The sequence below is a fragment of the Macrobrachium rosenbergii genome, chromosome 52 (genome assembly GCF_040412425.1).
Source record: "Macrobrachium rosenbergii isolate ZJJX-2024 chromosome 52, ASM4041242v1, whole genome shotgun sequence".
NCBI lineage: Eukaryota > Metazoa > Arthropoda > Malacostraca > Decapoda > Palaemonidae > Macrobrachium > Macrobrachium rosenbergii.
In genome coordinates this window covers 10,882,165-10,905,714 of record NC_089792.1, presented here as the reverse complement: position 1 = coordinate 10,905,714, position 23,550 = coordinate 10,882,165, and the positions used below count along the sequence as shown (strand labels likewise).

General features: G+C 34.1%; 1 protein-coding gene across 6 annotated transcripts in view; it reads left to right on the top strand.

Annotated features, from left to right (window-relative positions):
- The window catches only part of Cad99C (cadherin-99C), a 154,356-nt gene that overhangs the window by 62,244 nt on the left and 68,562 nt on the right, over positions 1-23,550 (top strand). For all 6 annotated transcript variants that reach the window (XR_010851561.1, XR_010851560.1, XR_010851559.1 and 3 more), the window contains exons 3-4: positions 7,642-7,704; positions 18,929-19,104. Coding sequence is in view for 3 of the 6 variants with exons in the window: in XM_067095857.1 (XP_066951958.1) it covers positions 7,642-7,704; positions 18,929-19,104 (239 nt within the window). In the remaining 3 variants the exon portion in view is untranslated. The remainder of the gene's footprint in view (positions 1-7,641; positions 7,705-18,928; positions 19,105-23,550) is intronic.

The window sequence follows — 23,550 nt, the reverse complement described above, 5'->3', positions numbered from 1 at the left end:
ATATAAGTTTGGCTGACATCTTTGCTGAAATTAACGCTTAGGGTACTCTTAGTTTTAATCTGTTAATTTTTTTTTTTTATCTCGCACACTCTGAGTTGTTACTGCTGTTTTTAATATGCCCGCCGCACCTTTATGATAATTTGATTTTTATGAGATTCAGAGTGTCTAGCTAAGAAGCACTTGAGCTGTTCAGCCCTCAGGACAGTGAAAAAAAAAAAAAACTGAGTTGGAGTGGTTGGACAGTAAGAAAAAGAGATGCGGAAAATAGTGAGATGAAGTACACGGATCTAAAAGAGGGACTTGGATAAAACCCCACAGTTGAAGTAAGAAGTCATGGTTAGAGAAGTTGGAGAGCTCGACTGAAGACAGGAAACGGAAATGGGGGTAAATTAAAATACAAAAAGTGGGCGTAGTTGAGTGCCGAAGGGACGCTGCATTCACCTTTAGTAATGCCTACAGTGCACCACATGAGTAGTACTGACGGGTCTGGCCCCTTACGGGGACGTTTCTGACATAGTGCAGCTCATAACTTGGTGCTTGTTATATATGGATTAAGAAATACAAGTTCCGTAATTCATTCAAATAAATTATCTCTTAAATTTTTCGAAATAGGTTAGGATATTTTATTTCTTATAAAAAGTATCACTGAATTGCTTAATGGTTATGAATAATGCTTGGAAATATATTGTATATTAAATTATATCCACTAAAATGTTGGAGACTCACTGTCAGTGTATATTGACAGTAATAAGAATCGAAGAAGAAAGTTAAAAGCTTTAGTCTGTTTGGTCGTACTGCCACAAGTCCTGTGAATAGATCCTAATCTCAAGAATGAATTAATTTCATTTTATGTTCTGTCCTTGAGCCACCAAACTCAAGATATAAACTCAAGATTTTCCTTCGTCTTTAAAGTTTCCCCTGATGATTCCTCACCGCGTGAAGCTGGTTTATTACCTTGGCCATAACTTTCTTTGGGAGACAATCCTTTATTTTTTTGCGCCTTCCCAAGTTGGTCAATGTCGTGAGATCCACATTCATGTATTTGGCTCGTTTTCCTTGTTATTGGCCTGATCTTACTTTTATTATTAGCGATGTGACAGTCATTAAAATAATAGCTACTAATTAGTATGCAATGTGTTTTAAATGATATTCCACCATTTCAGTCTTAGTACAGTAATTCCATAGTATCCGAATGTATTGAAAGACAACTTTGATGCAAATTTTCCTCAGCATCCTGTTTTAGGCTTTTGGATGTTGATTTAACATCTGCGTAAGGAACTTTGACACTGTCTCTCCGTTATATTATTTAATTACAGACTGACTTACACTACAGTTGCACACGCATACAAACAGACTGACTTAGACTACTTCAGTTGCACACACACACACACACACACACACACACACACATTTTACTCTTAGTGAGGAGGACCTTGAAAAACGGTCGCTCCTAACCAAAGCCTCCTCCACCGCTCCCGACAAATGATTTATCCGCCGAGTGAGAAATAACCGGAGACAAGAACCATAACCGTCGTAACGTGTCCTCCGTTTCTCTAATTAAAGGTTTTACGACCGTAACGGGCCTCTTACACATGGCGGCCGTGACGGTTATTTATCCACAAAGTCTCTGTTTGAAAGACAGATTTACGGCCTTGCAAAACGACGACGGCTGTTGAACAGCCCCTGATGATTTACTGAGATGAATGAAGTCACTCAATTTGTCAATTATATCACGGTAACCACTTTTTTTTTTAATGAAGATTACAGTTGCCTGTTTGCCTTTATAGGCCTAATTGTCGCATTCAGGTAGGCCTGATTGGCATGCACTGTATTTCAGTATGTCGTTGGTAATCGTTTTTGTTGATGGGTACTTGTGATTAATTGATGAAAATTAGGTCAGTCAAGTATTTCCAAGTTGGTCATATGAGCTCATCGTAAGTAAAATGGCAAAAATGTTTTATTATAGTATATCGTGCTGACAGCAGTGATTTTATTTTTTTGTAATGAATTGAAATTTTTTTTACACTATATTTTTATATATGATATATAGATACATGTAATATATTTTTTATATATGATTATATATATATATATATTATATATATATATATAGATATATATATGATATTATATATATATATATATAATCATATATACACATATATATACATAAGGAATCTATATATTAATATATATATATATATATATATATAAGATATACACATATATATACATACATACATACATACATACATACATACATACATACATACACACACACACTGTTAAATAAAGGAAGAAAGAAATAGATAGATAGACAAGAATACTGAAAACGTCCATGATAGGTTATCGAAAGAAGCGCTAAGGAATTTTATTCCTCCTATTAGTGGACTGATTATTTAAGAATCATTAAATCCTAACAGCCACTTGAAACTACAAAGACCACTACCCTGTAAATGATGCTAAGGGGAACAGTTGTCTCAAGCACTGGGTCTCGCTATTTTATAATGGATATTTCACAAACGCTAGGAAATCTAATTATTGTTAATAATTAGTCAGGACTCAGTTAATCAATCCTAAATAATCACGTCGACAATGCTAGTTGTCTTTAATTTCCAGTGTCAGATTAGCCTTTTGTTAAACACTTGACTATTATCAGGCAACCTGAGATATATGGCCCCTTCAATAGTGATGTTTTCTGTTCGCCTTTTCAGTATATTCGGAATTTGATAGGTACAGTGCAGATGCCCTATTTCTTCATGGTCTGGAACCGTAGATAGAACATTTTACATTATGTTAAAAAATGTAATAAGCATATGAATAGTTAAAACTATCAGTAGGCTTAGTTGGAATCTAAATAGTTTGTCAAGATACTTGTGTGTGTGTGTGTGTGAGAGAGAGAGAGAGAGAGAGAGAGAGAGAGAGAGAGAGAGAGAGAGAGAGAGAGAGAGATATGCTTTTGTTCTGTGACATATCAGCAAAAAGAATGTATGGGACCTTCATTCAGCCGGGCCACTTCTTTAATTAGCACCTTCCATATGAACTGAGGCACTTTTGAAAAGGTATTGAGAGAAATTTTCCAATGGAACCACCCACAGAAAGTTTCCCCTAGGAATACGTCGACCATAGCAGAGGGTTTTAAAAATTTGTTTTTATGTCCCCCATACGGTAGGGTAACGTTAGTGTTCAATGTGCATATGGTGGCTTGAGTCAGTTGGTGGAGTGGCGGTGGCGTGCCTTAACATTACCGGATCATAAATTAGTTATTTAAGGTTATGGAATAAAAAAAAAATTATTACCTAGCGTTAGTGGATACAGATTTTTTACTAATTGCTGTCGGAACTGTTGTTCCCCGTTGGTCTTAACGGGTTTTATATGTTTATGTACATCATTGTACGTGTTGCAGCCAGGTTAATCAGTCCTTTTTTCCCTCTACATGTAATTTTTTGTTTTGTATTGTTTTACCTGGCTGTTCCCTGAGTCGTATTATGTCTCGTCAGTAAAGAGGCAAATGCGTCACGTTGTAGACTAGATAAATTGACATCAGTCACCTTGTAGACTAGATAAATTGACATCAGTCACCTTGTAGACTAGATAAATTGACATCAGTCACCTTGTAGGCTAGATAAATTGACATCAGTCACCTTGTAGGCTAGATAAATTGACATCAGTCACCTTGTAGGCTAGATAAATTGACATCAGTCACCTTGTAGACTAGATAAATTGACATCAGTCACCTTGTAGGCTAGATAAATTGACATCAGTCACCTTGTAGACTAGATAAATTGACATCAGTCATCTTGTACACTAGATAAATTGACATCAGTTACTTTGTAGACTAGTTACCTTGTAGACTTGATAAATTGACATCAATCACCTTGTAGATCAGATAAATTGACACCATTCACCTTGTAGACTAGATAAGTTGACATCATTATTCCTCTACTTCATCCGCATAGGGCTGCGATTTGATTTGTTCACCTCATTAGGTACAAGTCAGTAATTAATGCTTGATTTTACATTTTATGACAATTACTCGCTAACGTTTTTGTCAGTTCAAGTTGTTGACGTGTATTATCCATAATGCACCACAAAATGGGAAAATTGAACAGTGGCAAGATGTTCATATCCTCATTAAAAGGAAAAGAGTTTCATTTTCCCATTGTTCTGCAAGATGCCACGGAAATTGTTAGAGGAATTACGGATGAATGAAAAGAAAAAATGAATGACTGAACTCGATTTGTTGCGTTCCTTTCAATGCATCATTATTTTGTCTTGTACATTCCTCTCATTTTCCTTCGTTTGTCAGTTCTTCATACATCTTTGGTTCTTTTTGTTCTCGCTGGCAATTTGTCAGCGGTTGCTGTTGTTTTGTCCTTGGAGGGGCTATTATTAGATCTTGCCGCTTTTATTTTGAAATGACTTTAGTTTGAACAATGCGATTTCTGTGGGATCAGGTATTATTACTTGTGTTTAAACGAGGTTAGTGCGTATGTTGTTGCTTTGTTTCAGAATGCGATATATTCTCTGAAATCTCTGCTAGGTGTGTGTGTTACTGTTTTGAGCCAGAAATACTACCCAGCAAGACGGCAACGTTTTAAATTAAGATTGCCCGAGGAAACTTTGTGCATTATTTTCACAGATTCATTGGTTTGTTCTCTTGGTTTTTTTTTTCTTGAGGGTACAGCAGAGATAGGTCAAATTACTCGTCGAATTGGTCGATTATTTTGTACTGTATGATTTAAAATCTACTCTTCTCCTCAGGGCTCATAGCCCATGTTTGTAGTGGATCACCTATGTTATTGGAAACTAAGAATATATTTAAGGTTATTCATAGTCAATATGGGAATAAACAACACTGGTTGGTCTATCTAAAAAAAAATTATAAATTATATATATATATATATATATATATATACATACTGTATGTATGTATGTATATAATATATATCTATATATATTTATATTTATAATATATATATATATACAGTATATATATAGATATATATGTATATATAATGTATATATGTGTATATATGTGTATATGTATATATATATGTATATATATGTGTATTTATCGCCTTTAACTTATCGTGAGCCAATTACCAGATTATCTGCACTTAAAGTGGTCATAATTCTAAGGGAAAACTAGAGGCGGCGAAATACCTGAATAAAATGAAAAGTAGGTTAGGACTTTTGAATCTTTCTGTAGACATGGAGGAATTTCTGTAGACGCGTAGGTATCTGCTTGTTTCCGCAACGTAAAATAACCCACATCACGTCTTGTTTACCGCATTTACTCGCGTTGTTTGCTTTTTTTGCCTGTTAGCTTCTTGGAGACTGATACTGGGTGGTGTTGTTTGCAATGATTGACTTAAGGAGGCCATGTTCATTATAAGGAAAAAGTTAACTTCAGGATATAGCCTGGAGTGTCGACGTTTAGAAACCCTTTCTCTCTCTCTCTCTCTCTCTCTCTCTCTCTCTCTCTCTCTCTCTCTCTCTCTCTCTCTCTCTCTCTCTATACAGGTATAAGAAGGGAGATTTACTTGAAATTAACAGAATATTGTTTGCAGAAAATTTTACAGGACTTGAATTTGAAGTGTACGCTGTAAGGTACTATCCATTTGAAATTTCGTTTTGAAGTTTATAATGAAATAGTGAAATACTAGCAGATTCTCTCTCTCTCTCTCTCTCTCTCTCTCTCTCTCTCTCTCTCTCTCTCTCTCTCTTTCTTCATGCTGTAATTCCAGATATCTCTGCAATCATGAATTTCCGGGAGAATGTGCCACCTGATTCCTGTGGTATCCTAATGGAAAACAGTGATGTTTCTTCCACTAAAACCGGAGAGAGAGAGAGAGAGAGAGAGAGAGAGAGAGAGAGAGAGAGAGAGAGAGAGAGAGAGAAAAGAAGGTTTTCCCCCATATTTTATGGGTCGTAATATACACTGAGATTGAAGTCATCAGTAAATATCTACCTGTAATTTTCTTTCCTCGTGTTTTTAAACGTTTCAGAATATTACAAATTTGAGAGAAGATTTTTACAATTACATAAAGTACAGTCAGAATAGTGCTTAAAGTACAGTCAGAATAGTGCTCTCTCTCTCTCTCTCTCTCTCTCTCTCTCTCTCTCTCTCTCTCTCTCTCTCTCTCTCTCTCTCTCTATATATATATATATATATATATATATATATATATATATATATATATATATATATATATATATTTAAATAGTATATTTATATAGACATAAAAATATATTATTGTTATATTATATCTAGATGATATAATATAACATATTGTTACCTTTCATGTAGAAATTTCCGAGGATTTCGAAGGTTGTACTTGAAGGGCAGGCAGTTCTATTACCAAATTCCGACCTCCATTTTTTTTTTATTTTAATGATGTCACTATAACACTGGGTGTCTTGAAGGTTATATTGTTTGGCTTTCAAAAAGTAAATGAACTTATTTTTCCATCTCAGAAATTTAAAAGTTAAGATTAATGTTAAATAGTTATTTGACTTTCAAAAAATAACTGAACTTATTTTTCTATCTCAAAATTTATAAAAAATTATATGAATGTTAAATAAACTGCATGAATACCAAACGATTCTAATGAAACCTCCCATCTCATGCTGATTAGTTATTCGTTTTTTGTCAAGGGATAATAGTATACTTAAATTACTTTCTCCCTCGGCAAAGGTGCATTGTACAACATCTCCCTTTCCCCTAACGACCTTTTCAGGCTATTACATCATTATGCTCTACTTACACCTTATGACATCGTTACGTCACATTTACAAGTATGACATTTTGTCACTTCTTTCATGACATTACTGGGTTTTGTCGGAATGACATTCATTACCTCCACTTTCGCTTTCTATTAATTAGCCATGAGCGTTTCGCTCCGCTGTCACGTGTTCTCATAGTCCCTTCTCCTCTTCCCCTCTTCTCCTCTATTCCCCTCTGGCCATCTCCCCCTCCCCCCTTCTTGGTCCTCCCCAGCCCCCATTCCGTCATCTTCCCCTATCGACTCTTCCCGTGAACGCTTAATGGATGGGTGGTGTCGTGAGAGGAAATCTGTCAAGTGGAAAACGTCTCTCTCTCTCTCTCTCTCTCTCTCTCTCTCTCTCTCTCTCTCTCTCTCTCTCTCTCTCTCTCTCTCTCATATCTAAATGTATTCAAACGCCCTGATATGCAAATCAGTTTGTACACCATAAGATGATTTCCCAAACAAAGACTTTGTTCTTGGATTAAATGAACTGTGTTAAGAGACGGGGAGTAATAACTCATTAATTCATTCATCATTTTTATTGTTATGGTCGAATTATTTCATGTTCTTATTTATTTTTCCTTTCACAAGATTTTATGTTGTTGATAATGGTTATTGCTTCCTGTAATACTTTCATTTAGTATTTATTAGATATTACTCTATTATTGTTTTTAAACCAAAAAGATCTCTTTATTTCTATATTTCCTTACTCAAGAAATGGAGTAGTAAAAGATCTTTATTGGTGATATTAAAAATAAAAATAATCCACGAATGTGATCAACAGATTAATTATTATTGTGTAATAACATTATTGAATTATCGTCAACAGCGAAGTACGCTCGTATATCATTTTCTTTCGTTACTTTTTCAGTGTGCGACGTCACAACTGGGCAAACAGTCATCATCCTGGACATAACTGAGAGCGATGGATCACGTAAGTAAAAACGATCTAAGTCCTTGTATAATCAGTATGTGCTCATATTCTTCCTTTTTAAAATAATGCATGCTGAAGTGTGTTTATACAAGAAAAATTCCACCGGAAGGGGCGGTTCTAAAGAAAACCAGCAAATCGCTACCGTTACTACATTAGATTATCCCCCATAGGTGGGTAGTTTCTTTGCAGCGTGCCTTCGGACCCTAGCTGCAACCCCTTTCGTTCCTCTTACTTGTATCTCCTTTCACATTCCCTTTCTTCCATCTGACTTTCCACCCTCTCCTAACAATTGTTTCATAGTGCAACTGCGAGGTTTTCCTCTTGTTAACCTTTCACTGTCAAATTCCGTTTCAACGCTGAATGACCTCATAGGTCCTAGTGATTCGCCTTTGGCCTAAATTCTGTATTCAGTTCAATATTAGATTATCCTTTGATTGTTCAGTGAAGGTTGATGTCCCTGGTTCGCTATTTCCTTATAATGATTCTCAGTGAGATCTCACTGGTTTATGGCTGTGATGTTTCTTTGAAATACAATGCACCAGGAATTAGTTTTGTTATTTGTATTGTATTTATGAATGTGTTGCTTTGTGTAGGTCTGTCAGGTTGTTTAGTAATTAGTTGTGCTCTGAGTTTTTCTGATTAAAAGTTAATTGTTTTTCAGTTTCGTCCTTTAGTGAGTATAGTAGAGAAGTCATACGATATCGTTAAGATGATGATAATTGTCATTTTTATTAAGACAGTGTTTGAGTTTTATTGCTTTACATAACAAAATTTAATTTTTATATGACTTTTTCTCCTTTTAATGTTTATTTTTTCAGTTTTTGCTTGTACAGTGGCAACCCTTTTTTTTCTTATTTTAAGACAGGCTTATTTTTTGCTTTATATTATAATAGTGACTTCTCTGCAAAATATGCAATTTATACGGCGGTATACTATACATGTAAGCGACTTAGCCTAATTTACATGTGAATTTGTATGCGCCGATTGTTTGAAACTGTTGGCCGAGTTACTTTTGTCTTATTTTCTATGGTCTTAGAAAGAAGCTGAACGAGAAAATGGATGTAAATTTTGTATTTAGGAATGATTTTCACTCATCATTTGAAATTAAGTTGACGACTAATTCTGTTTGAGCTGCGCCTTACTGCGTATATTAAAAATCAAAGACAGAGCGTAGGAATATGTTCGTACATTGTATTTTTATCATTATTACACTACCAGGTAAATTTTAAAAGTAAAAGAACTCTTATCACAATGAGTTGGAATGGGCATTCTGGAAGAACATTTCATTCAAGGTGTAATAGAACCATTATATTACATATATTATTTTGATCGACCACTTTTTGATACTTTGTCGGATTAAGTAATACGAAGCTAACTTTTAGCTTGATGAACTTGGAAACCGTAGCGCCGTCTCCTTTCAGCGTGTGTGTACAAACCAACACATATACACACACATATATAAATGTATGTATATATATATATATATATATATATATATATATATATATATATATATATATATATATATATATAATATATATATATAATTAGCATGTATATTGTATTGTCTGGATTTGCTCATTTTCTGTGTTAGTTCACGAAAACAGGAGATTAGTAATCAACAAGGGAAGGGAAGTATATAATGACGTTTAGTAACATTCACTCTCTTATTTCTATTTTGTTGTACATCATTTTATACATTTGCGTCTTCTTTGCTCGGTGTGAGTATGAGGAAATGGGAATCCGGAAGAATAATGAAATTTGTGTAATGAGAGATTGATCTGGGAAACAGGAGAGTCTCAATGAAGGAAAGCGATTCAGTAGACAACATAAGAACCGAATTATATTTTATATATATATATATATATATATATATATATATATATATATACATACATATATATATATATATATATATATATATATATATATATATATATATATATATATATATATATATATATATATATACATATACACATACATACATACATACATACATACAGGTACACGTTCACATATATTAAACCTCAAATATCACTCAGTATCGCACTCACTATAAATTGAACATAACTTACACCCAAGCAATATTGTAACTGCTGAATGGTTAATTCAGGCGTCTATCAATGTACGTAAACCAAAACCTCGATTAGAGGTTTTGGTTCCCGACCGGGCAGATGCACTTATCTTTTATAATTCCCTTGGATGTAAGTTATTCTAATCGCATAGTGAATTCGATTATTAGTTATATTAAAATAATGGCAAAGACAGATCAAATAAATAGCGCTCAAATTAGATCGAAATAAACCTCATGGGTTATAGGAAAAGGAATCTGAAGTAGTTCTGGATTGAAATTGTAATGAGATGAGGAACTGAGATAAATTGGCGGCTCGAGAGAGGAGGAATCAAGGAAGAATCAGATGTAACATGTCGACATCACCCCGGGATGAAGTCCAGGATTCCAGGAATTAATATTGCATTGTCATTTTTCCCCTGTGACGAGTGGAAGAGAGAGAGAGAGAGAGAGAGAGAGAGAGAGAGAGAGAGAGAGAGAGAGATTGTTACTTTGAACTATGCAGTAAACAAGGGAGTTGAAATAGGAAAGTTCTCTCTCTCTCTCTCTCTCTCTCTCTCTCTCTCTCTCTCTCTCTCTCTCTCTCTCATTATTTTTATTGTCAAATATTCCTAGATAATTGAAAGATGTATTTGAGCATGGTACGATAAAGAACAGAGATTAAGGAATTTAGGATGGGAAGTAAAGAACAAGGACGAAAGGGTGGAAAAAATTACTAAAATGTTCAGTAGAACCTCCTCAGAACCGATTAAATGACAAGCAGATTATAGGAAGGTGAATTGAAAGAATAGACTACTGAATCAAAATGATTATTTTGGGGCAAACAAGGAATGAAATGACGAGATAGAATATTATATAAAAAAAAAAAAAAAAATTTTTCTTATACATACATATATATATATATATATATATATATATATATATATATATATATCTATATTTATATTTGTATATATATACACATACACACACACACACATATATATATATATATATACTTTTTCAAAGCATATATATATATATAATATGGTATATATATATATATTGTATATGTTTGCAAAATATATATATATATATAATGCAAAAATATATGAAATGTATATAATGCAAAATATATGAAATATATATATATATAAATAAATGAAGAAACGTTTCCGTAATACATTTCCTTGTTTTTACCTCAAAAAAATTACTTTTTCAAAGCAACTTCTTGCATCAGAACATAATATGATGATTTCATGTCTGTTATCTCAAATGGTTGATATGTTTGCAAAATATACATAAACGTGCACATAATGCAAAATATACTGAAATGTGCACATAATGCAAAATATACATGAATGCAAAATGAAGAAACGTTTCCGTAATCAAATAGACTTGTATGTATGTATATATTTTATATATGTATATATATATATATATATATATATATATATATATATAATATATATATATATATATATATATATATATATATATATATATATATATATATATATATATATATATATATGAATATATTTATTTATTTATATGCAAGCGTGAGAATTATAAGGCCGGAAAGTTACGTGATACACCATGGAAGTGTATGGTAGAAATTTGCTTCGAAGATTGACTAGGAAGAATATTTTTAGCTTGAACAAGAAAGAGGGTGTGTGGATTATGAGTTTGCCATAAAACAGTTATGATTTGAAAGTAAAGGGATAGAGCTGTATGCGCTATGTGTGGTTCTAAAAAAGAGCTAAGATAAAACTGGCAGAAGAAATGTAGAGGGTATTCAGGAAGTATGCTCTAGAAGGTAAGTTGAGAGCAATTAAAAATTTTTGTGACGGAAGCTAAGGGTGTGTCATAATGGGCACTGGAGAGTTACTGGTATGTTGTAGAGTTGGACCCAACATTAGGGTGTGTTATGGAATGGGGAAGGGCTTAATTTTACGTAACATTCATTATTGACTTGGGATGATGAAAAAAAAAACTGTTACAACTATATTCCGTGAAGTCTCCTTCACGTTCTCTCTCCAGGAGACAGTTCAGAAGAAAGGATCTAAATTCCCTTGAATGTGGAGATTAAGGATATGTTTCTTGGAACTCTGGGAAATATCACATCTATTTCGCTTTATATTTCATGACAATGAAAAAAAAAAAACTTACGCTGCTGTTGGTATGCTTTTCCGTATGCGCAACTTAAATATATAATCAGTATTTACCAGATAGATTAGTTCACGCACATACGTCATATATATATATACACACACATATACAGTATATATATATATATATATATATATATATATATATATATATATATATATATATATATATATATATATATATATATATATTTATATATATATAATCAGCAATGATAATCGTCTTCATTATCACCTTCCTCATTATTATAATTTTGGTAGCTGTGACTGTTTAGAATGCAAATGTGTCTATTTCTCATGTCCCTCGATATAATATCTGAAGTTTTTCACTGAATTTTGTAATCTCCGTGAAAGCTGAAATAACCACGTGATTCCATTTATTCAGTAGAGAAATATTTATTATTATTGTGTTCTGACTTATTATTCAGGTATGCTGTTACGTAGTTATTACTCATGTGAAACATCGTCTCTTTTCATTATTATTATTGATAATAATAATAATAATAATAATAATAATAATAATAATAATAATAATAATAATGATAATAAAATTAATAACGTAGTATTATCATTGGTATTGTTATCATTATCAGCCAGGAAGGCATTACTGAAGATTCAATAGGATCTAAGACTAAACATACAAAGTACGACAGATTATTTTGGAGCGATAACCTTGGGTCTATTTGACGTACCGTGTATTTTACATTATGGCAGTGTAGTCATGGTAATTTATTCTCGCAGTCTTGTTCTTTGACAGCAAACAAGTATTCCAAACGTACTGTCGTATCGACTCTGGTCTTTTCAGGGACCATGGAAGCAGTTGTTCCTTTTACACTTTTACCTGAGAGTCTCAATGGGAAAGACACTAAATGTGTTTCAGGTAGAGTCCGATGTGGGTGCCTTAAGATATGCTAAAGTACGCTGTCCTCACCGCCCTTAAAAGGGTTTATTTTAGGGGATAGTCTTACACCTGCTCGGCTCGAGGTGATACTCTACTCCCACCTCTCTCTCTCTCTCTCTCTCTCTCTCTCTCTCTCTCTCTCTCTCTCTCTCTCAATGATTTTAGTCCTAGTTTACTTACTTTGATTTTATAAAAGATTGATGTCTTTTTCCGCGATTTATTATATAGCGGAATTGGTTATTGGGCGTGACGACTACTTAAAGCAATATGTTGAGAGAGAGAGAGAGAGAGAGAGATAGAGAGAGAGAGAGAGACAGAGAGAGAGAGAGAGAGAGAGAGACTGAAATACACTGAGAGCTTGTAGATTTAGCCTTAATTTCGCAATCACACAATTTTAGCCAGAAGTCAGTGGTCGAAACCACTGTTTAAGTCTTTGTCAATTACGACGAGAAGAAAGTGCAAAGACCAAAGCTGACTAACAGTTCTTTGACCTACAGGTAACTCGGAATTTTTGAGGAAGGATAGAAGACCACAAAAACCAAGAATTAAATTAGAGTAAAGGATTTTTTTGGACGAACCTTCAGCAGTCCTGGAATGTTGCGCTCGGCATTTGTGTGAACGGATTTTCAGGGCTCGCAGAAAATTCCTCCTTGTCATCGTCATTTCATCAGCCATTATAATTCTGGAGTCTTGTTCTGGACAATGAGATCTTGTGAGACTCGAGTGAAATGGAATCGACAGAGTGGCTTTGGTTACAGATAATGTTCATCAACATTCTCTCTCTCTCTCTCTCTCTCTCTCTCTCTCTCTCTGGTCAGTTGGAGTATGGTGCTATTCTTGATTTATAACCGCAAACCCCAGTTTGATCCCCGGCAGAGTAAGGACAGGGACGCCATAAGGGCTTTTCTTTTAAAATTTAGCATAACTTTTGATTAAACGTGTAGTAAGCACACTTGCACACATGCCTCATGCAAATGGAGAGAGAGAGAGAGAGAGAGCAACTAGGAGATTTCAATGAGGTACAGAAACGTACCTCAGGATTCCTCACCGAAGGAGCATTTAATTCACCTCCGAACACTTGTGGATCCGCGTGTAGTGTTGCAGGTATACTTGTGCACGTGCCTCATGCATATGGAGAGAGAGAGAGAGAGAGAGAGAGAGAGAGAGAGAGAGAGAGAGAGAGTAAAAAGTTGGGGATACGAAATATGCATACTACTCCTTCAAAATGTATACCATCATAATATTATGAAAGGAATTCGACAAATGCTTACTCTACGTAGCTGGAACCATATCATTTATTAAATACATGAGATCATTTTTCCTTCTGTTTGTCTGTCTGTATGTTTGTCTCAGCCATATACCCAGAAGACCTTCTATGACAACGCATTTTCGAAGAAATTAAAGTGCCTTTTGTCTTTCTCCTAAAAAGTGCCGTGTCATCAAAATTACCTCTGCACTTGATCCCTCCGTGCAGCACAAGTTCCTGAAAATTACACAAAGGCCGATGAATTGAGTTTGATGATGACGATCTGTAATGGAAATAATGAAAATTTTGTGTCTTGTTTCACGAAGAATTCTCTAGTCTTTCCTTTCCACTGTAAAGGAATGGGTGCAGTATTCGTTATTCTGAGTTATTAGGTCGTGCCAGACTATTTAGTAAGTCATTGTTTGTCGCTTGTTAGTACCTTTGTTGCACAGTTGTTTGCCCCTTGTTCGTTTGGTCATCTTGTTAGAGGTTAAGTCCTTCGGACCCTTTCTTCATAAATTAAAAAAATCACGTCTTGATTTGCGTATCGAGATTTTCTTAATGGGCATTAGGTGTTATGGAATTTCAATCCTCTAGTGTACGGCTCTATTAGTGTTATGGTGAGTTTCGATCTGTACGTGTCAGAAGAGAGTGGAGCAGCTCTCCTTGGAGATTTGCGTAGGATAAGTTTTTCTTACATCAAGTACTTTGCACTTGACGTAAGAAACCAGGAATGTAATCAGTCAATACGGTAAAGGATGCTGAGGAGTATAGTCGCTGAGTCTTATAAATCAGCTGGTTATATACACCAAAATAGGACCAATTTTTTTTTTAACCGTATAGTCTGGGTTCTCAAGGAAAAATAAACGAAAAAGCTGTTTTACTTGCGAAAAAAAGGTTCCTTTTTTGTTATTCTTAGCTTTCTAACAGTTTTATCAAGGCTGTGTTAGACAGACTTAGGCCAAATGCGTATTATGTTCTTCTCGTGAGGGTTTATGATACTTTACCACATGCCAAGCAAAAAGTTGCCCCCACTTCCAGAACAGGCTCTGAGGAAATGAATTGTATGAAGTGTATTTGTGGAATGTTTTTACTGTACTGTCAAAACGACAAAGGAGACTTTCGCAAGGCGTTAGGTGTAATATTGCTGTTTTCATCATCGTAATATATGTATTTTCTGTATGAGCACATTGTAGACATAAATGTCTTCTCTTTGTATATGCTTGAAAAGTTAGCAGACGTTAGAACTTTATACGCGCAAGAGGCCTTAGACATGCTTTTGTTTTTATTCTCAACATTAAGATGTTTTCACATTTCGTTTCTGTATTTGGAAATTTTCTAATCCGACGTAGCTTAAGAAAAGGTTGTTTTAGTCATCTGGTGGAAAATTCAAGCTGTAGATATGATGAATTCTACATTACATTTTTTCAATTTGTAGTGTTACCGCATCTTGAAATTGCTTGTCTTAGGTATTGCTGTGATATAGAATTGATTTGTGCCTTTGAATTGGCGTGAAGAGATTATCGAACAAATTCCGTAATAAAACTTATTTAATGTGAATGATGGTTTGGAATGAAATTGAACGCTTTGAGATACAAGGCCGAAGTCAAAATAAGACCTTCACGGTTAATGATAATTATTAACATTAACTATGTTCATTTCATGTATTTTATTCACTTACTGTTGCATAGGTGTAAAAAATGTACAAATGTCTTAAGGTTAGTTGCCTGGGGATAATGAAACAGCTTATGAATTATGTAGCAGTGGGAGTTAAGGAATATTCGTGCTGTGTAGAAACTGGAAGAAATTACTCTTATTTAAAAGACATTTCGTGCCATTCACGAAATATCTCGCCAAACACAATAAATGATCAACCTCATCACCAAGAAATTTTCTCACTTAAATCTATCCCAGTTCATCAACTTGTTATCACTGATCTCACAATAAATCAGAGTTAGAAGTTGTAACTACAAACAGCTGACCTAGTTTTGTAATGGCTTCCTCTCCGTTCCAAGGATTGAGATAGATGATATTATGTCTTTTCTGTTTGGATAGGCCATGAAGAACATTTTTCTTATTGTTATTACGTATTAGTATTTCTGTTGAACAATGATTCGTGAAAATAATTTTCTATTTCGTGAATGTTGTTGTGGACGGGAAACCTGTTGCTTTTTAGTTTTCTGTAAAAGAGAGCTATTGTGCCGGCTTTGTCTGTCCGTCCGCACTTTTTTCTGTTCGCGGTTTTTCTGTCCGCTCTTTTTCTGTCCGCCCTCAGATCTTAAAAACTACTTGGGCTAGAGGGCTGCCAATTGGTATGTTAATCATCCACCATCCAGTCATCAAACATAACAAATTGCAGCCCTGTGTCCTCAGTAGTCTGTATTTTATTCAAGGTTAAAGTTAACCATAATCATGCTTCTGGCAGCAATGTAGGATAGGCCACCACCGGGCCGTGGTTAAAGTTGCATGGGCTCATACAGCATTTTAACTTATACCCAAAGCTTCCGGTGAGAGATTTCATTTGTGAATCATAATTAGATATAACTCAGTTTGAAATACAGTAATGATTTAGCTCTATGAATTTTATAGTAAAAAATACATAATTATTTAATTATGAAATTTGAATGGTTACGTCTCCACAATAAAATTCTTCATAAGCCATGGATTGAAATATTAGCTATAAGTATTGCTCTTTAGGCAGGACGGCGCCGACCTCCGTGACACACCTGATCTTCATCTATACAGAAGATGCATTATTGGTCTGTTATTATGTAAATTTTCTGGCCGCTGATTGGTCAGCAAATCATCTAAATACCACTGCAGTTTGTTAATAAAGGAACATTTTCAAGATCAACGTCTTGTCTCAATTATCGTCCAGCTAAATTGTTAACAGGTATACAATCAAGAACCCTAAATTTAATCCTCTTTATTTGAGAACATTCTGAATTGAAGTGAATATAGATTTTAGGCCAAATGCCAAGCACTGGGACCTATGAGGTCATTCAGCGCTGAAACAGATTTTGCCAGTAAAAGGTTTGAAAGGTGTAACAGGAGGAAAACCTCGCATTTGCACTATGAATCAGTTGTTAGGAGAGGGTGGAAAGTAAGATGGAAGAATGAGAATATGAAAGGAGGTACAGTAAAAGGAACGAAAGTGGTTGCAGCTAGCGGCCGAAAGGACGCTGCAAAAGATCCTTAAGTAATGCCTACAGTGCACCGCATGAGGTGAACTGGCGGCACTAACCCCATACGGGGTTGAGAACATTCCGTGCAGGAATTAAATTAACATGAAATTTTTCGTTGATATCTTTGGACCCTAAACGGATACTCATCCGGTCTGGTTTTTTGGTCGTAAAATAAACCGATATGCTAAGATTTCTTGAAAGAATTCTCGTTGGGCTTGTGGTTAACTCTTTCATCTTTTTATTCTCCCGCGTTGGAAATCCAATTTTCAAGTCTGGCCGTTTGTGGTAGGCTTTGGGAACTGAATAAAAGGTGACGTTAATAGCGATCGTCCTGAATACTAACGAAGGACATTGGCAGTCGTTTAAACTGCCGTTTTTAAATTTTTGTTCAGCAGGAATCACATTAATATTGATTCTTGGCAGTTATGTAGAAGCCCTTTCCAGTTTTGGGTTATTCCAAGAGTGTTAAGTAGAATGAGAGCGTCTGGTTAGTTGTTGCTTTGTTAAGCTTCGTACACTGCCGCACACACACACACACACAGACACACACACACACACACACACACACACATATATATATATATATATATATATATATATATATATATATATATATATATATATATATATATATATATATATATATACTAAGAAATCATAAAAGTAAGCGCTTGATTTTGTTTATATAGCTGAATCACCAGTGGGAAAGTTCAAATTGAGATTGACAGAGTTCCAAGTACTTTCGTGTATTTTAACACATCTTTGTGTCCCGAAGATGTGTTAAAACACACGATAGTATATATATACTCTGTATATATATTTTTCAATTGAACTTTTATATATATATACATATGTATAGGGTGTATATCTATATATATGTATGTGTATTGTACTGGGAAAGTTCAAATATGTATATCGATGGATAGATAGATATGGTAAGTGTTTGTTTGTACGCTTACATTTTTAATATCTTTGCTTTTATGGACTTGGTTGCGCTCTTCTTAATTTTGATAATTAAATAATAATAATAATAATAATAATAATAATAATAATAATAATAATAATAATAATTATTATTATTATTATTATTATTATATATTATTATTATTATTATATATTATTATTATTATTATCATTATAAAAAGGTCAAAACCCGTGAATAGAGTCGTTAACAGCGCCTCTCTCTTTTGGTGACGTGAACCCTTGCCGAGTGTAACTCTGGGTAGTTCAAATCCCCATGTATATTTACGAAAATTTGACCAAAGCTGGGTCTAGTGACTGTTGTGGGAGAGATAGGAATGTAAGTTATTGTGGAGAAGGGAGCTAATTATTTTAAGTGTTTGTTTTGTGCCTTTTGTTAGTATGAGTACACTAAATGTCAAGTGTGAATATTTACGAAAAGTTGACCAAAGCTGGATCTAGTGACTGGAGTATTTGAGAATGTTGTGGGAGAGATAGGATTGTAAACTTTTTGGAGAAAGGACCTACTGTACTGTAGGAAGGTTCACTCCACCATAGATGAGGTTTGCTGCCTTTGAACATATAACTTATTAGAGTAGACAGTATATATAATAAATCCTAAAATCATAGACTTCCCTTAAAATGAATAGATGCCTAGTTTATTTTTTCATTTTTCACTCATTAATTTTCTATCAATTCCTCCTGCAGAAGTCGACCAGTTGACCTCCCCCTCTGAGTTGCCCATCGAGGGCCAGATCGGAGTAGAAACCGACCTGGAGATCTCCCCGGAAGGGAAGGAGTACTTCACCCTGAGTGAAGGGAGACTTCACCTCGTCCAGGCCCTGGACAGAGACGCTAATGATCTTTCCACGTTGAGGTTCCAGGTAAGTTATCATGTCGTTTCATTTTATGGATGCGTCCACACTACAGAAGACAGTGCCGTAAACATGTCGATGACCTATCGCGCACACGTCTACAACCTGTTGCACTCATGTCGACAACCTATCGCACACTCGTCGACAGTCTGTCGCTTACATATTGACACCCTATCGCACACACGTCGACAGTCCATCGCACACACGTCGACAACCTGTTGTACACACGTCGACAACCTATCGCACACTCGTCGACAGCCTAATGCGCACATACAACGACGATCTGTCGCTTACATATTGACAGTTTTTCGCTTACACATTGACAGCCTATCACGCACACCATGGCCTCGTACGATATTGGTCAAAATATTGTTCACAACTGACGGTTCATAAATTGTTTCCAACCAGTTTGTGATATATATGTAATAAGTGGCCGACAGTGTTTTTGTTATGTTTTACCTTGGTTTTATTTCTGTAGTACCTCTTTGTTGTGGACGGAACCTTACCATTTGTTGCTGAAACAGTCAGGAGTACCATTTGTTCCAAGTCTATAGTGGTGCTATTTCTTAGTGGATTTAAGGACCTTTACCATTTGTTGCTGAAACAGTCTGTGGAAAGGCCATGCGATATTTGTTTTATGATTTTAGTTTTCCAAAACGTGCTTTCGATGTAAGTTTTGTTTTCATTATTCTTACAGATTTTATTACTAAATTCTCTCTTTTGTCCATGGTTTGTTTATTAATGTATTTGATCGGTTTGTGATGTATAAGCAGCATAGTCTTTTTGGGAGTAGCCTACTGTATTGTATTGTACAGTTTTACCCCAAGAAAATTCGTAATATGCCAAATAAGGAAAGTAGATTCTGTTACAGATCTGCTTTTAGCCATTATATAGAAATATTTAACACACTTTTAATTCGGTAGAAGCTCATTTCTGAGTTAAGCGAGTACCTGTCCTACTTGCCTCAGGCGCAGTCGTTTTCTTTTGCGATGGAAGAAAATAACTTGATTACCTGAAGTCATCTTCATTATGTTAATGTAAGACACTTTTTCTGTTAAGATTATATTGAATTTTGGTTGATTATTGTACTTAGGCTGTGCTGTTGATGTCTTCACGGGTAAGGTGTTTTAGGTCTGTCTCAGATATTATTTGCTATTTGAAAATATTTTATATACTTTATATATATATATAATATATATATATATATATATATATATATATATATATATATATATATATATATATATAGATTATATGTGTTATATCTGTGTTATTTGCTGTTTTGTGTATTAGTCTAAGTTATTTGCTGTCTTCCTCCGTATTTTAACAGCTTTTCCGTGGTTAAGCCTCAAATACCGTTCGCCTTTATTGCTGCCCATTATTTTAAAGATCGATCATAAATTATTCATTTGGCTCACCGTAGTTATATCTTTACGGCCTTAGACCGCCGATAGGTCGTTTTTCTCCCCCTTTACGGTCAGCCAGTCGTACATAACGAGCCACATTTTGATAATACGAGCGTGCGTGTGTGCTGGAGTGTCTTGGCGGCGTATAGACGGCGGTCAGGTGGCCGGCCAGGTAACATCTCATTTAAGAACCCCGACGACTTCCGCCTCGGAAGTCATTGTCCTCCGGAGTACGCTGGAAATAAAGGAAACGCAAAAAATATAAATATGTAAAAAGTAGAAACATTCCTCTTAAATATGTATATAAAGTAGAAACATTCCACTCGAAGAATTAGATAGCTATCCTTTGATAAAGGGTACAATGTGTTTCACCCCCCCTTTTTTTTTGAGTGGTAAAGAGTAAAAAGGTGAGGAATTTCGAGGGTCGATACACGGATAAATCGTGAGACTGAGAACACAGGAAAGAATTAACGAAGGAGGCGGAAGGAAGGAGACTTTTATTTTTCCGATGGAATTATTTCTCGTTCTGAATACACGGGAGCTAAAACGAAACTATTAATGATAATAATAATAATAATAATAATAATAATAATAATAATAATAATAATAATTATTATTATTATTATTATTATTATTAATATTATTATTATTATTATTATTATTATGTTCTTTATTTCTGCTCAGAGCCATAGACATGGAATATACAAATACAATACACACAGTCTAGGTACATAAGGTAACACAATAAAAATAATTATCGGTAGTATCAACACAGTTGCTGAAGAAGTAGGAAAAAACAGAATTCATAATAACGGTAATGACAGTAATTATATGGAGAATAATAAAAAAAAGTTAAAAGTGATAACAATAAAAAATACAGATTGCCGACGATTAATTTCCATCTGGGGACCTTAGATGGTTGCAGACGTCAGGTCCAGGAGGCTAAATACGAATATTGAAAATTACAAAACTCTACAGTGGTATTAATCCCTGAAAGAAGGAGAGAAAAAAAAACGCAGGGTAACGACAAGACAAATGGGCTATCAAGCAACAAAAATGCAACAAGAATTATTAAAATGCAATGAGAATTGCATCAGGGTAGAAATGCATTGCATCTTCGCAAGAACTTTTGAAGCGTCCTGAATTCCACTGTGGAGTCAATCATAACTGAGCTATTATGCAGAGGGTTTGTTTTATTTTTCATCGTGCGTTTCATCGTTATTTATTTATTTCCTTAGGACATCCTAACTTTTTTCTCAGTGGTATTTGAAAGTATGAGAACTTTTTAGTTTTTGTTGTTAATTCTAAAACCTGGGATTTCGTAACAGAAAAACAGTTATCATACGGCGTTCAAATTGCTCTGAAAATTGGTGAGCTTCGTAATTAACTAAAAGTACTTTTTATATATGCCAAATATAAAACTATATATATATATATATATATATATATATTTATTTATATATATATATATTTATTTATACATATATATATTTATATATATATATATTTATATATATATATATATATATGTATATATATATATGTTTTACTATTGCAGAATATATATATATAGCTAGAGAGCGTTTAGGATGGAAGTAAATAGAAATGGTAATGTGTACAGGTGTTGACATGTGTGTATTGAAGCTTCGTTACAGATATATAAACCAGAATTAGTCAATTTTTTTGGCGTAGCTTTTTGATTTTGACTAAGGATCTTGATAGTAAAACGTTTAGGATTGATATCAAAGCATATTCAGGTGTGAGAAGCTGAATTTTGTTTATATATATTATAGTATTTTTATGTATGTATGATTGTATATGTATTTTATACTAAAACTGTTGATATCAAACATATAAATACATACAGTTCTGTTTATATATATATATATATATATGTATATAAATATACATATATATATATATATACATATACATACATACATACATACACACACATATTGCAATGAGCTGAGTTTTAATCAAGTAATGACGTTTGCATTCTTTTATGTGTAAGATTTTGTTGCAATGATATTGCTTTTTTATAACAGATTATAACTGACCTTACAAGATCAAAATTGATTTTTAGATGCTGAAAGAATAAAGTTTTGATTTAGAAAGTAATTTTAAATAAGACTGACCTCATTTGAAGGAAGAGCCATGGATCCATGTATCTCGACTGAGGAAAAGTTTGAGCAATTCACAAGAAGAGGAATATTTTTATTTTTTTTATAAATTTATAGATGAAGTAAGTCCTTTTATTGAAGTCATAATTGACAAATAGACTCTCCCAGAGGAGACATCTTGAGAATGATGACAAAACGAAGGAAGGGAATCGTACATAGAACTGAAAAATCGACTGAAAAGTTTTTTTTTGTACATCGTCATTTCAGTTTTACTCTTAAGAATATCTTCAAGTTTAGATGAATAGTACAAGTGAAAATGGGTTATTCACAGAAGAATTAGTCATTTTATGATGCGTGTAGGAATGAGAATTCGCCTGGCAAGAGAGAGCAGCCACAAATTTGCCATTAAACTCCACACTCTTATTTCAGAAAGAGTACGAAATATCATGCTGAGTATTATGGAAATAAAAAAAGTCGTCAATATTTACTTATAATTTGATGTTGCCCTTATCTCAACTCTCAGTCCACTAATGAAATGAGTTGGTAATAAAACAAGATACTACTTGAAAGTGGGTATTGGGCATCTTTTTGAAAAAGCTTTAATAAAATTAATTTATTGGAATATCAACTGGCTGCCTTGACCCCTATCGGAAATGATTACCAGAATCAAGGCCTAAGGATTCTGGAAGCTCGTATTGCGAGGTGTGATGAAACAGGACTGGTCGTCACCAGTAGAGTTTGATTTATGTAATTATTTTTTATTACTCGTCTGTCGATTGCTTTGAGTAATTTCAGTCATGATCGTGGTGTTATTAAGATTAAGAATACTTGCAGTTTTAGAGTATATCTTGTTGGCAAAATTATGTCTGCATCAGTTTTAAAAACTGGAGGGAAAAGATAGTTTTGAAATTGTGAAAAATTTTTTC